Here is a 15,946-nt window from a genome sequence, read left to right on the forward strand (position 1 = left end):
TGCTCAGTGCTGTACACACATCAGTGGGGGAGAGAGTGAGGGGTTGGAGGTTGGCAGGGAGGGCAGCCTTGGTGGGTGCCTCCTGGTTGTCTCTGTCAAATTGGGCATGAAGGTTATTGAGCTCATTGTGGAGGGAGGGGTCAGTGGTTAGGGAGAGTTGTTGGTGGGTTTGTAATCTGTGATGGCCTGGATGTCCTGCCACTGTCATAATCTGAACTATCGCCTCAGGAACAATCTGAACTATCTGAACACAGACTATCCTCTGCCACCCTCTGGCGCTCTGTTTGCGGTACTGCAGGCGAGTGTCTGGAGCCTGCTGACTGTGTTTTCTATTGTTTTCCCCCTGTATCTGTTATCGGTCCTGTGTTCTCCCCAGTATGTTCAGATGTCCTAGTCCAGCCCTGTGTTCCCTGTGTATATTCTTATGTCCTGGTCTAGCCCTGTTTTCCCAGTGTTGTTATGTTTACAATGTTTATTCCTGCCTGTTAGTTTAGTGTCTAGTCTCCTTCCCTTGTATTCGTGTGTATTGATATTCATGTGTCCTAGCCTGTCAGCCCCCAGCTATTCCTCAATTATAATTAGTATCTGTATTTATACGTGCCGCACCTCTGTTACCAGTGTTGCGCCATTGTTTGCTGTTCTCTGTTCACCCCAGTACCTTTCCGTGCTGTTCCTGTCTACCTGTCTATTATGATGAATTGAAAATGGGGGACCCTGATGTAAACAAGATGAAAGTCTTTCTCTGGTCTGCATCCCCTTAACAATTGTATGTATTGAGCTGTACTGTACTGTACCCATTCTGCAATCTGTTAATAAAGTTTTCAATCAATCAATCAATCAATCAAACCCCTGTATCCTGCCGTGCTATTCTGTAATTCCCCGTTGAGTCCTTTCCTGCTTCCTAGCCACACTTTCCAGCACTGCTGATGTTTTTGTTTCCGTGTTTGAAGTTCGGTTTTGTTTGGTTCCCCTGTAACTTGTATCCTCGTGTCTTGCTCAGTAAAGCCTATTATTTTGAAACGTTGACTCGTTGCCTCGTCTCTCTCACCCTACACTGTCCTGCGTTTGAATCCTACACCTCTCCTAAACTCCCCACTACGACAGAATGGCGCAACCACCACCCCAGGATTCAGCGGCCAACGGGGGAGAGACCGAGCACGTGACGCGCTGCTCACCGTGGAGCGTTTCTTCGAGGGAGATTACCGCTCTTCATCCTCGTGGGAAATGATGCAGCTGCACGCGCTGCTCACCTGCGCAAGTGAGACGGCAGCGCGGAGCATGCGCCACTGCTCTCGGAACACGACCGGCAGCTGGGACTGTTGATTCTGGCGCTCTGGTCCTCTGCCCCCAGCGAAGCCACGGCTTCCAGCACGCCCTCCCCCGCAAGTAAGACCTCAGTAGCTCCGTCTGCTAGCATGTTAGCTCCGTCTGCTAGCGTAGCTCGCGCTGCGCGTAGGTCTCGGAGAGCTAGTAGTGCTAAAAAGGCTAGCTTAGCCTCACCTGCTAGACTACCGGTGGTTAGCACCTCAGCTAGTCCTACTAGCATAGCCGCCACCGCTAGTATTGCCCCTGTAGCAAGCACCGCTAGAACCCCAGTAGCTAACACTGCCCCTATAGCGGTTAGCATAGGCCCTGCAGCCTTTACTGCCCAGGCAGCTAGCACAAGCCCAGTAGCTAACACTGCCCCTATAGCGGTTAGCATAGGCCCTGCGGCCTTTACTGCCCAGGCAGCTAGCACAAGCCCAGTAGCTAGTACTGCCCCTATAGCAGTTAGCATAGGCTCCGCAGGCCTCGCTGTCCAGGTAGCCAGCTCAGGCCCTATAGCAACCAAAGCCTCTAATACTGGGACCGCCCCGCCGGCCGGCAAGGCCCTTGTGGTTAGCTTAGCCCCTGTAGCCATTGTAGCTTCGACAGCTACCCCCTTAGCTCTCTCTGCTAACACAGCCCAGGCTACTAGCATAGCCGCTAGCCTAGCTCCCGTAGCTAGTGCAGCTAGCCCCCTCTCTGCTAACACAGCCCAGGCTACTAGCACTGCCGCTAGCCTAGCTCCCGTAGCTAGTGCAGCTAGTCCCCTCTCTGCTAACACAGCCCAGGCTACTAGCACAGCTGCTAGCCTAGCTCCCGTAGCTAGTGCAGCTAGCTCCCTCTCTGCTAACACAGCCCAGGCTACTAGCACGGCCGCTAGCCTAGCCCCCATAGCTAGTGCAGCTAGCAGAACCTCTGTCCCCACAGCTAAGACTATGGTTTCTTCTGTTAGGAGACTCAGTGTAGGCTCGTTCTTTACCACTAGCTTACTCCCTCCTGCTACTGCTAGCGAGGCTTCTGCAGCTGGCAGAACCTTTGGTGATAGAGCAGCCTCTGCAGTAGCTACCTACCTAGCTGCCCTCGCGTGCACAGGCCCTATAGCTAACGTAGCCTCAGATGCTGGGACCGCCCCTTCGGCCGGCATGGCCTCCGTGGTTAGCACAGCCCCTGCCGCTAGTGTAGCCTCGGTAGCTACCGCCTCAGTCCAGTCCGCTAGAGCCCCGCCTGCTAGTGTAGCACGCACTGCTAGGAAGTCTCAGAAGGCTAGCAAACCTAAGAAGACTAGCATAGTCCTTCCTGCTAGTGTAGCCTCTACAGCTAGCACCTTAGCCCCTCTTGCTAGAGTAACTCCTACTGCTAGCACCTTAGGCCCTCCTGCTAGAGTAACTCCTACTGCTAGCACCTTAGTCCCTCCCGCTAGTGTAGCCCCTACAGCTAGCACCTTAGTCCTTCCTGCTAGTGTAACCCCTACAGCTAGCACCTCAGTCTCCTCCACTAGGGTAGCCTCTACAGCTAGCACCTTAGCCCTTCCTGCTAGTGTAGCATCTACAGCTAGCACCTTAGCCCTTCCTGCTAATGTAGCACAGTAGCTTGTGCAGCTAGCCCCCTCTCTGCTAACACAGCCCAGGCTACTAGCACTGCCGCTAGCCTAGCTCCCGTAGCTAGTGCAGCTAGTCCCCTCTCTGCTAACACAGCCCAGGCTACTAGCACAGCCGCTAGCCTAGCTCCCGTAGCTAGTGCAGCTAGCCCCCTCTCTGCTAACACAGCCCAGGCTACTAGCACGACCGCTAGCCTAGCCCCCGTAGCTAGTGCAGCTAGCAGAACCTCTGTCCCCACAGCTAAGACTATGGTTTCTTCTGTTAGGAGACTCAGTGTAGGCTCGTTCTTTACCACTAGCTTACTCCCTCCTGCTACTGCTAGCGAGGCTTCTGCAGCTGGCAGAACCTTTGGTGATAGAGCAGCCTCTGCAGAAGCTACCTACCTAGCTGCCCTCGCGTGCACAGGCCCTATAGCTAACGTAGCCTCAGATGCTGGGACCGCCCCTTCGGCCGGCATGGCCTCCGTGGTTAGCACAGCCCCTGCCGCTAGTGTAGCCTCGGTAGCTACCGCCTCAGTCCAGTCCGCTAGAGCCCTGCCTGCTAGTGTAGCATGCAATGCTAACAAGTCTCAGAAGGCTAGCAAACCTAAGAAGACTAGCATAGTCCTTCCTGCTAGTGTAGCCTCTACAGCTAGCACCTTAGCCCCTCCTGCTAGAGTAACTCCTACTGCTAGCACCTTAGGCCCTCCTGCTAGAGTAACTCCTACTGCTAGCACCTTAGTCCCTCCCGCTAGTGTAGCCCCTACAGCTAGCACCTTAGTCCTTCCTGCTAGTGTAACTAGAGCTGCCGCGGTATTCATGTTTTCCTTACCGCACACATTTGCAAAATATTTCCTACCGCCGCGGTATTACCGCACACACACACACAAAAAAGAAAAGTTTGAATGCATTTTTTTTGTAGTCTACTCTTTATATAGCATATAGCCTGCCTCTAGTCTAAATGTCTATCTTTAGAGGATGACTTTGCAGCATGAATATTGTTTGGGATTCGGCATGCACGCATTCGTTATTAAAAGTGAAACACGGATTCGAAGTCTCCCCTCGGTGTCGCGCCCGCCGGTTACCCCCCCGACCCTTTCTTCTTCTTATTATTATAACGTTACTACTTATGATTACAAAGGCATTCGATTTGTGGCATTAACGTTAGTATAGTTACACGTTCGTATTTACCGGACCACATAGCAAGGCAAGCGTTACTCAATTAATATCTAAGTTCCTTTCTTTGCTCAGAGCGTGCCGAGTTGTACCCATTCTGCGGTCTGTTAATAAAGTTTTCAATCAGACAAGTGTATAGAACGAAGGGCTTTTATTATAACATTTCGTTGCAGTAAAATCATTATGCCTCGTTCCCTGAGGAGCGACGGCGTCGGTAATCCACTCCGGTCTCCGGTGGGAGCTAACGTACTATTAGCCGCGTTGTGATGGCTGAGATTCAGGAAGTAAACGCACTGCAAGATGCTCCAAGCATGTGACGCGTATCTCTTCTGACCAATCAGTGGTCTGCAGTGTTTCATGTGACTTTTCTGGTACCCAATAGGGTCGCTTGGAATCTCGACAGAGAAGTAGGGTATATCTGCAGAGCCGCAAGCCCAACGAGAGCGTAATAATAATAATAATATAATAAAAAACAGCGGTGATGCCGGTATTCAGCCCAACGCTGCGGTGGGCATGATGTAACAGTGATACCGCGGTAATACCGATACCGCGGCAGCTCTAAGTGTAACCCCTACAGCTAGCACCTCAGTCTCCTCCACTAGGGTAGCCCCTACAGGTAGCACCTTAGCCCTTCCTGCTAGTGTAGCATCTACAGCTAGCACCTTAGCCCTTCCTGCTAATGTAGCACCTACAGCTAGCACCTTAGCTCTTCCTGCTAGTGTACCCTCTACAGCTAGCACATCCCCCACTGCTAGCAGACTCTCTGCAGCTAGTACTGCTCCTGCACCTAGCTTAGCCCCTGCTAGCTTACTCCAGATTGCCTATGTAGCCTCTGTAGCTAGCACCTCTGTCTCGTCTGCTAGAGCCCCTGCTGCTAGCCTTTTGGCCATGTCCGCTAGAGCCCCTGCTGCTAGCACCTCTGTCTCGTCCGCTAGAGCCCCTGCTGCTAGCGTTTCAGTCCCGTCTGCTAGGGTTCCTACGCCTAGTCCCTCAGTTCCGCACCCTAGAGTTCCTACTGCTAGTGCCTTAGCCCCGCCGGCTAGTGTAGCACTTACAGCTAGCACCCAAGCCCTCTCGGTTAGTGCCCCCTCCGCAGCTTGTATAGGCCCTGCAGTTTTCACTGCCAGGGCAGCTAACCCAGCCGCAACTGCCAGCCTCCGCTAGTGTAGTCCTAGCAGCCAGCACAGGGCCTGCAGCTAGCATTACCCAGGTAGCTAACCCAGTCTCTACTGCCAGTTTAGCCCCTGCTAGAGTAGCTCTAACTGCCCCTGTTCCTCCTCCGGCTCCCGGGGAGACCCCGACGTCTAGTCCGGGTCGTGCTCATGCGCCTGCCTCCGGCTTCTCGCCTGGTCCCATCTCAACGTCCGGCCCGGCCTTCGCGCCCAGCCCTTCCTCGTCGTCTGGTCCGGCTCCCACGTCGGGTCTTGTCTCTACGTCCGGTCCGGCCTCCACGCCCGGGCCTTCCTCGTCGTCTGGTCCCGGCTCCTCGTCTGGTCCCGGCTCCTCGTCTGATCCAGGCTCCTCGTCTGGTCCCAGCTCCTTGTCTGGTCCCGGCTCCTCGTCTGGTCCCGGCTCCTCGTCTGGTCCCGGCTCCTCGTCTGGTCCCGGCTCCTCGTCTGGTCCCGGCTCCTCGTCTGGTCCCGGCTCCTCGTCTGGTCCCGGCTCCTCGTCTGGTCCCGGCTCTTCGTCTGGTCCCGGCTCTTCATCTGGTCCCGGCTCCTCGTTTGGCCCAGCCCTGCACCGTGGTCTACGCTGTGGTCTGCGCCGTGATCAACACCGAGGTCTGCACCGATGTCTGCGCCGGGAGGGATCCGGGATCGAGGGATCCCGGATCGAGGGATCGTCTCTCCGGATGGTACCTTTGGATTGGATTGAATGAAAAGCATGGAGAAAAAAAATCCTGCTCCCACATTTTACTTGTCCATTTTACTTGTCCACGGAGGACGCCATAGTCCCTGTGCTGCACACAGCAGCATCACACCTGGACAAGAGGCAGGGGAACTATGTGAGAATGCTGTTCATCGACTACAGCTCAGCATTCAATACCATAGTCCCCTCCAAACTCATAGCCAAGCTCAGGGACCTGGGCTTGAACTATGACCTCTGCCAGTGGGTCTTGGACTTCCTGACGGGCAGACCCCAGGTGGTGAGAGCAGGCAACTGCACCTCCTCATCCATCACTCTCAACATAGGGGCCCCCCAGGGCTGTGTTCTGAGTCCCCTCCTCTACTCCCTGTACACACATGACTGTGTGGCACAGCGGAACAACAACACAATCATCAAATTTGCTGACGACACAGTAGTAGTGGGCCTGATCTCTGCAAACGACGAGAGGGCCTACCTGGAGGAGGTCAAGGTTCTAGCGGATGGTGTCAAGAGAACAGCCTCTCACTGAACATCAGCTAAACAAAGGAGATGATTGTGGACTTTAGGAGGTCGGGGATCAGGGACTATAGCCCCCTCAGCATCGACGGGGCACCGGTTGAGAGAGTGAACAGTTTTAAGTACCTCAGAGTCCACATATCCGAGGACTTGACATGGACCTCACACATTGACAGTGTTGTGAAGAAGGCACGGCAACGCCTCTACTTCCTCAGACGCCTAAGGAAGTTCCAAGTCAGTCAGAAGATCCTTAAGAACTTCTACTCATGCACAATAGAGAGCATCCTGACTGGCAATATCACCTCCTGGTTTGGGAATAGCACCGCACAAGACCGTAGCAGACTACAGAGAGTGGCCCGCTCAGCCGAACGCACAATTGGAGGGGGGCTTCCCACTCTCCAGGTATTTACAACAAGCGGTGCATGGGCAAGGCTTAGAGAATTATCAAAGACTCGAGCCACCCAAACAACTGCCTCTTTGAACTGCTGCGGTCAGGCAAGCGATACCGGAGTCTCATGGCAAGCACAGAGAGACTCAGAAAAAGCTTCTATCCCCAGGCCATCAGGATGCTCAACGACCACTTTAGTACACCTAAGAAGCACACTTCATATTTATCGGTAAAGAATTTGCACTGTCTACAACCCATACCTCATTACACCTTACTGTCAATTATATTGTACCTAAATTGTACCTCATCCCACTTCTGCTTTGCACTGTATAGTATATTGTATGGTAACTCAGTTACTTCTACTCTACATAGAGCATTGTATGTATATATGTATATACTGAACATTTTGTCTACGTACTTGACTTCTATTTTATACTTGCTATACTTATTTTATTATCTATCTTTGCCTAGCAGTCTCTGGAGCGAAACAGAAAGAAGCATTTTGTATAAAAGTATTCTGTACTTCTGTATGACAACTAATAAAGAAACTTGAAACTTGAAACTTGATGTGTACTGTACGTACCACCCAACCCCACCCCACCTACCCAACCTCCTCCAATGTACAGTTTCTACGTCAAATGTATATACTCTTTTCTGGACTATTTTTGTATCACAAACAGTACTGTATTTGCAAATCTGGTATGTCATAAATGTATAGATGTAGCAGTACTGTCTATCTGTATGTCATGTATGTCATATATGTTATGATGAATTGAAAATGGGGGACCCTGATGTAAACAAGACGAAAGTCTTTCTCTGGTCTGCATCCCCTTAACAATTGTATGTATTGAGCTGTACTGTACCCATTCTGCAATACTGTTAATAAAGTTTTCAATCAATCAATCAATCAGCATACAGTATCTGTGATCTCCTAATAAAACTATTCTAAGTAATTAGAATAATATAAGCCTACTGTTCATTCATTACGCACGTAGACTATACAGTATGTGTGTGTGTGTGTGTGTGTGTGTGTGTGTGTGTGTGTGTGTGTGTGTGTGTGTGTGTGTGTGTGTGTGTGTGCGTGCGCGTGCGTGCGCGTGCGTGCTGCGGCAGGTGGCCAGGGGCGCACAACAAGACGGTATAAATATGGAATATTAATACAGTCTATTCGACTATAGCTATAGTGTGCTGTATGATGACAATACATTTGAATCTAATCTCATTTTGATCCATCGCAAATCGCTTCTTCCTCGCTACCTGATGAATACGGGGCAATGCTGACCCTTGTTTTGCACACGGCCCTCGCATTTTAATGAGCTGGAGGGGCGTGTCTGTATACAAATGAAGTATACGAGAATGCGCGTTCCAGTTTGTGAATGAGTGACGTACGATCATTCAGGGTTCGCAGCTGTGATAATTTGGCAAGTTAAGACAACCTCTCCACACGCTGGTGAATCCGGGGTTAATTGTCGTCGGTTTTCTCTTATGATCTTCCAAGGAGGTTGTCGTAAGAGAAATCTTAAGACAATGTTGGTGAATGAGGTCCAATGTCTGTGTGGGAGTCCAGGGTGGCCTGGGTGGCAAACATACTCTAGTCCATGTGGGAGTCCAGGGTGGCCTGGGTGCGTCTATTTGTTTCCTAACGCATTTATGCTTCCGCGTTCGCGTTTTGCGCTCTGATTGGCCACTGATGTTTCTGGTCGCACCAATCGTGTGACGGCAAGTTCTTTCGCCGGTTAAGCTTAGGCACTCTTTCGAAGTTGGTTAAGGTTAGAGTTTGTCTTAGAGCAGGGCGATAGAACGCCAGCCCTGATTCCAAACTCTAACCTTAACCAACTTCGAAAGAGTCGCCCAGGGCACGAAATTAACTTTTTGACTCACCGGCCAGTGGCGGGTAGATGGGAAGAATCTACCCGCCAAGCATATTTCTTACTAAAGACGCACTTCTTCAACCATTATCTGAATTAAAAAAAAAAAACTATAAAAAAAAAAATCTAACCCTAACTAACCGTACTGTCATGCACTTGTCCTAATAAACTAACCTACACTGTAGCACTCAACACTTTGATGAACATTGTTGCTCAGCTGATAGAGTTGTGCCCTTCCTGATGGCTTGTCGTACAGAACTTGTAAGTCGCTTTGGATAAAAGCGTCAGCTAAATGACTAAATGTAAATGTAAATGTAAATGTACCTGCCAAATTTGTTTTGGTTAAAAAAAAATATATATATATATATATTTTATATACATTTTTTTTTTAATAAAATATATATTATATAATCATACTTGTAGTTGTATTATCTGCGAGACATCGCCACCACGCAATAAGTCAAAATGCTCGCTATCTGCAAACAGCTGTGTGTATACTTGAGTATACTTGAGTAGCCTCCAGCTCCAGCAAGGATTCTCCGGCGCTACAGCTAGACCCTATATTCAGCTAGACCCTACATTCAGCATGCAAGGATTCTCCGGCGCTGCAGCTGGACCCTATTGGTATAATGTTACGGTTCTTTGGTCAAATCACATTCAACATGCCCTCAGCTAGAATGCGCATTGAATCAATGTTATAAGACATTGATATCAGGAGCTATCTGTAGCTACTGCTAGCCCGCTAGATAACGTTAAGACAATGTAGTTTACTGGGACATATAGATCTAACGTGAGCTAGCTAACGTGAGCTAGCTAACGAGGGAACGGAGGTATTATGCACTCGAGTCGACTATTGCTGGAGCATTTGTTGATATCAGCAGCTATCAGTAGCTAGCCAGCTAGATACCGTTAGACAATGCCTCGTCATGTATTAAACTAAAAGTGAATAGTTGACTGGGTCATTGTTTAAACAGTAACGGTAGCTCATGGAGGTCCGCTCTAGACTAGAGCAGACTGCCTCTGTGTTGATACGAGCAGAAGCCAATAGTATCCCGCTGCAGGGCTGGGCGGATATGACTCGTTGCCACGTTTTTTTTCAAAATAAGAGTATCATACGAACCGAATGTTGCTAACTGCCGGAGCCATCGATATTATGACTGGAGATGCGCTTGCGGCGGAAATGAGACCTGCACAGATTTTCAAAATAAGAGTATCGTTATGAACTTGATTGATTGATTACACGCCACACAGCGGGCAGACCTCTCAGTGGGAGGCGCCAAACGTAAAAACTGAGCGCCAATGGCGCTTGGCGGGCTCTAGTTTCGCCCCCTGGAGTCGCCTAAGCTTAACCAGTGATAAACTAGGCGTTAGGTAGTATGCTGCTGGTCGAGGCGGAAATGGGCGCGTCACGCGATTGGGCGCACATGTCACATGACCAGAAACGTCAGTGGCCAATCAGATCGCACCAGAAACGGCAGTGGCCGATTCGCAAAAGGCGAACGCGGAAGCATAAATGCGTTAGGAAACGAATAGACGCGGCCTGGGTGGCAAACATACTCCAGTCCGTGTGGGAGTCCAGGGTGGCCTGGGTGGCAAATATACTCCGGTCCGTGTGGGAGTCCAGGGTGGCCTGGGTGACAAACATACTCCAGTCTGTGTGGGAGTCTAGGGTGGCCTGGGTGGCAAACATACTCCAGTCTGTGTGTTGGAACCGGTGCTGAAGCCAGAGTCTGCCCCCTCAGGCCATTATTTTAAATGTTCTGACTGAGGGCTTCACACGTTTTAATGAGTGGGAAGTACTTTGGGAGCAGGAACAAAGATGTTATAGTGTGTTGCATATTTGTTGTATGTTTGTTGTATGTTTGTTGCACCTTTGTTGTATGTTTGGTGTATGTTTGTTGTACGTTTGTTGTATGTTTGTTGCATGTTTGTTGTATGTTTTTTGCATTGATTGATTGATTGAATTGATTGATTGATTGATTGATTGATTGATTGTTTGATTGATTGATTGATTGATTGACATTTTTATTAACAGATTGCAGAATGGGTACAATACAGTACAGCTCAATACACACAATTGTTAAGGGGATGCAGACCAGAGAAAGACTTTCGTCTTGTTTACATCAGGGTCCCCCATTTAAAATGCATCATATATGACATACATGACATACAGATAGACAGTACTGTTACATCTAGACATTTATGACATATTAGATCTACAAATATACAGTACTGTTTATGAGTACAAAGATAGTCTAAAAAGCAGTCTTGCGTGTGTTTGTTGTATGTTTGTTGCATGTTTGGTATTAGAGAGGAGAACATCTGATCTGATCAGCTCCGGACCAGACTGTGTGTTTTATTCAGCAACATGCAGGCTTTATTCAAAACACTTAGTCCACAATGACATGGGGTCCATTTGAATCTTCCTGCAAAGTACCCAGTCTCTCCCTCTACTTCTGTATGTGTCTCTCTCTCTCTGTCTCTCTCTCTCTGTCTGACTCTCTCTCTCTCTCTCTGTCTGTCTGTCTGTCTGTCTGTCTGTCTGTCTCTCTCTCTCTCTCTCTCTCTCTCTCTCTCTCTCTCTCTCTCTCTCTCTCTCTCTCTCTCTCTCTCTCTCTCTCTCTCTCTGTCTGTCTCTCTCACTCTCTCTCTCTCTCTCTCTGTGCATTTTCACAGCGGTAAGTAAACAGCTTTTATTAGTGGTATTGATCGCTGGCTATTGATTCTGTTTAGACAATAAATACGAACTAGAGACTAGTTACTTACACACATACACACACACATACATACGCACACACACACATGGACACACACAGACACAAGCACACACACGCACCAAAATTGTCTATTGTTAATTTGATGAGTGACAATATAGACTTCATGTCAACTGAAAAACATTACAGCATGTGAACAACATACATAATAACCCCAAATTATGTTGTTTTGACTTTAAATAAATACATAGAACAAAACAAAGAAAAAAAACACATTTGATAGGAGATATAAATAAAAATGATAGCATGCAGTTTTGAGAAGACATTTTTTTCACCTTTGAAACAAAGTGAACCAACATTGCTCTTAGAGGAAGCTTCTTTAAAACAAAGTGAACCAACATTGCTCTTAGAGGATGCTCCTTTGAAACAAAGTGAACCAACATTGCTCTTAGAGGATGCTTCTTTGAAACAAAGTGAACCAACAAGTGGGTCTCATTCTCCAACGCACTTACGACAAAAAGGGCTTTCTCTTAGGGCCATTTGAGACCTTTTCGGGCAAGAAATTAATATAGACAATATATTATAATATAATATTAATTATATATGTTTTATTGGCAAGGCCAGATTAAGAATTCAGAGGCCTCTGGGCCAGACTCTTGTGGAGGCCCCCACACACACATACACGTGCATGCACGCACAGTGGCGTTTTTATATGTAAAACATTGGTGGGGCAGCCACTAACCAAGGCTACATACCAGGCAAACTACAGTAATCAAAATGACAGTAATCGTTGTTCGCAAATTTCGCACCACATATCAGGCATAGGCTACAGGTAAGCCTGCATTGTTAGTCGTGAAAGCAAATTAATCTGTCCACGCTGAATTAAACCCTCTATTTTCCTCAGACTTTCCTTTTTTTGGATTTATCCAGGGTTAGCTTACTAGGGGGTCGGAAACTCAAGATTAGCCACTTGCAGGCGGCAGGGAGAGGCACGGGGACGTACTGTATATTTTAGTTGATGAAATATTTTTGTTGACTAAATATTTTAGTTGATGAAATATTTTTTAATTTCAGTGTCACAGTATGACATCGATCTCCAAAAGGAGGCCCCTCGTCACTAGAGGCCCACGGGCGCGGCACAAACGGCCCGGTCGTTAATCCGGCCCTGTTTATTGGGACAGTTGGTGAATCACAAAATCGGCCCGAAAAGAGAAAGCCCTTTTTGTCGTAAGTCCTTGGAGAATGAGAAGCTTCTTTGCACCACAGACGAGATAATTTCTAGTTTCAAACAGTGCTCCAGAGATCCAGTGTTTCTCTTGTAACACTTTTAAGTATTCAATACTAAAGATCAAGATCATCATACTTTATTTTTTGACCTTTCAGAGGTAAAAAAAAAAAAAAAAAAAAACTACCTTTAAAACATTGACTAATGCAATGTAATTATCAGGTATAATTAAGTTATTTATTATTAAGTGCCACTTTAGACCCCAATTCAAAGTTGAAAAGGTCTTTATTGCAGATGCAAATTCTAATAGCAGCTCTAATGAGCCTAATGAAACGCTATATTCACATTAATGTTCTGCTTTTCATACCAATTTGGTAGAGGTTCATATAAATCAGGTTACACTGTAAGATACGGAGTCTATTATTATTATTATTATTATTATTATTATTATTATTATTATTATTATTATTATTATTATTATTATTATTATTATTATTATTATTATTATTATTATTATTATTATTAATAATAATAATACAAATAAGAATAATAAACCATGGGTAACCTACTATTATTAACCCAGTCATATTAAAATATAATGATAATCTGCTATTATTAACCCAGTCATATAAAAAAAATAATGGTAACCTATACCATTATCAATCCAGTCATATTAAAACATACTGGTAAGTGGTAACCTATACTATACTATTTAACCCAGTCATATTAAAACACACACACACGCACGCACACACACACACACACACACACACACTAAAAACACTGCGTTGGGCACTGCGGGCATGAACATTATTTGGGCAGAGATCTGGTCATTACTCATTATTACCAACTGTGCTGTGTAATAAAGTCATTTAGCTATACGGCTACATTACTTTCACTTTGGTTTCTGTGGCATTTAATAATTTTAACAATCATATTTTCGGTCAGAATATTCGAGAGACGTCGTTTTCCGACCAGGGGACCCTGCGTGTGCTGCAGGTAATACCAACCTGTATGTTTTAAAAACTTGCCTCATTGTTGTTTATGTTTGAAAAAATGTAAATAGTTAGTTAGTTAGTAAACAGGCACTCACCGCTCACCACTCGCGCACCGTGTCCGCTGCTGGGGAACACCGCCACGACAACCCAGAGAACCCGCAGCACGGTCTGCCCTGAGAGATACATCACTGAGTGAGTACAATAAAAACAGGGGAGGAAATCCTTTAAAAATAAGAACTCTTCTCCGGAGTTAGTTATTGTTTTCCTGGTTGAACGTCTCTCTCTCAACTTCCTGAGGTGATCGTCATCATCATCTTCTTTTCTTTCCGTCAGTATCGCTGCTCTTGACTCGCGTGCATCTGTGGGTTTCTCCAGCTGTTAAGCGTGCGCGAAATGATCGATTCTCCCTCTCTGTCTCCATCTCTCTCTATTATACACCCCTCCCTCCCCTCTCTCAGTTGATCGACCGGCCACACGCAGAGAGAGACTAATTCATTAGGACACACACACACACACACACACACACGCGCACACACACACACACGCACGCACACACACACACACACACACACACACACACACACACACACACACACACTATACCTGTTATGGTTTGTAACCGACCCCAATCGCACAACACAAGACAGGTATGATGGTTTGCCAAGAAACAGATATTTATTGAACAACAGGGAAATACAGGGAAAAGGGCACTGTCCCTTTAAGGGAGAATCACAAATACAGGAATATAATATGAGGGGAAGGAAAGGTGCCTTTAAGAGGCGGGCAGGAAAAGGGAACACTAAGGGAAAGTAAGGGAACGCCTAAGGGAAGGTTAAGGGAACGCCTAGGGACAGAGGAACTAGAGACTAGGTAAACCAGGGACAAGGAGAACTAGGGAGAGAGGACTAGGGACTAGGAGAGCTAGGGAACAGGAGAAACGGGGACTAGGGGAACTAGGGACAAGGAACTAGGTGGAACTAGAAAGGGGAGAACTAGGGAACAGGAACTAGGTGGAACTAGAAGGGGAGAACTTGGGACCAGGAACTAGGTGGAACTAGAAAGGGGAGAACTAGGGAACAGGAACTAGGTGGAACTAGAAAGGGGAGAACTAGGGAACAGGAACTAGGTGGAACTAGAAAGGGGAGAACTAGGGAACAGAGGGGACTGAGGCCCGCGGAGGCGGGCTGGGAAACAGGGAGGAACTGGGAGGACTGGTGGAAATCATCTGGGCCGCTCTGCAGGACAGAGGAGATAGTTAATGCACAAAAGGGAAAAAACAGAGCAGGTGCAGAACAGTCCAAATAACAAAGTGAACAAAGTAATAATATCTTCGTGTGACAAACACACAGGGGGAGATGTAAAGTCCAAAAATACTATTCTAAGTGAGAACCAAAAACAGAGGCATTACGCTGGGAGATGAAATGTCCAAACTAACTAACAGAGGCAATACGCTGGGAGATGAAATGTCCAAACTAACTAACAGAGGCAATACGCTGGGAGATGAAATGTCCAAACTAACTAACAGAGGCAATACGCTGGGAGAGTGACATCACAATCAAAACTCACCCAGGCGTATGCGTAAAGGTAAAAGGGGCAGCAGCGGGAACGGGGGCAAGGGCACTACGCTGAGTGAGTGACATCACAATCAAAACTCACCCAGGCGTATGCGTAAAGGTACGGGGACAGCAGCGGGAACGGGGGCAAGGGCACTACGCTGAGTGAGTGACATCACAATCAAAACTCACCCAGGCGTATGCGTAAAGGTACGGGGACAGCAGCGGGAACGGGGGCAAGGGCACTACGCTGGGTGAGTGACATCACAATCAAAACTCACCCAGGCGCATGCGTAATGGTACAGGGACAGCAACGGGAACGAAGGCATCGCCACCGGGGCGGCTGGCTGTCCGAGCCGAGGGAGAGAGTGCTGGAACAGTGGCGGTGACGAGGGCATCGTCCACCGGGTAGCCGCTGTCGGAGCCGAGGAACAGAGTGCTGGAACAGTGGCGGTGACGAGGGCATCGTCCACCGGGTAGCCGCTGTCGGAGCCGAGGAACAGAGTGCGCGCCACACCTTGGTGTGCGCGTCGGAACAGGGAGCTGGAACAGTGGCGGTGGCGAGGATGTCGTCCACCGGGTAGCCACTGTCGGAGCCGAGGAACAGAGTGCGCGCCACACCTTGGTGTGCGCGTCGGAACAGGGAGCTGGAACAGTGGCGGTGGCGAGGATGTCGTCCACCGGGTAGCCACTGTCGGAGCCGAGGAACAGAGTGCGCGCCACACCTTGGTGTGCGCGTCGGAACAGGGAGCTGGAACAGT

The 15,946-nt window shown here is 48.0% G+C and overlaps 1 protein-coding gene across 1 annotated transcript in view; it reads right to left on the minus strand.

The window, feature by feature from the left end:
* Positions 1–13,818, minus strand: part of chodl (chondrolectin) — a gene marked incomplete at both ends in the record, with an annotated part of 96,522 nt that extends 82,704 nt beyond the window's left edge. Inside the window, one exon of the mRNA XM_084325928.1 lies at positions 13,728–13,818. Within this exon, the coding sequence (XP_084182054.1) occupies positions 13,728–13,818 (91 nt within the window). The remainder of the gene's footprint in view (positions 1–13,727) is intronic.
* Between the last annotated feature and the right edge of the window lie 2,128 nt (positions 13,819–15,946).

Source organism: Notolepis coatsorum (assembly GCF_963971535.1).
Source record: "Notolepis coatsorum genome assembly, chromosome: 12".
NCBI lineage: Eukaryota > Metazoa > Chordata > Actinopteri > Aulopiformes > Paralepididae > Notolepis > Notolepis coatsorum.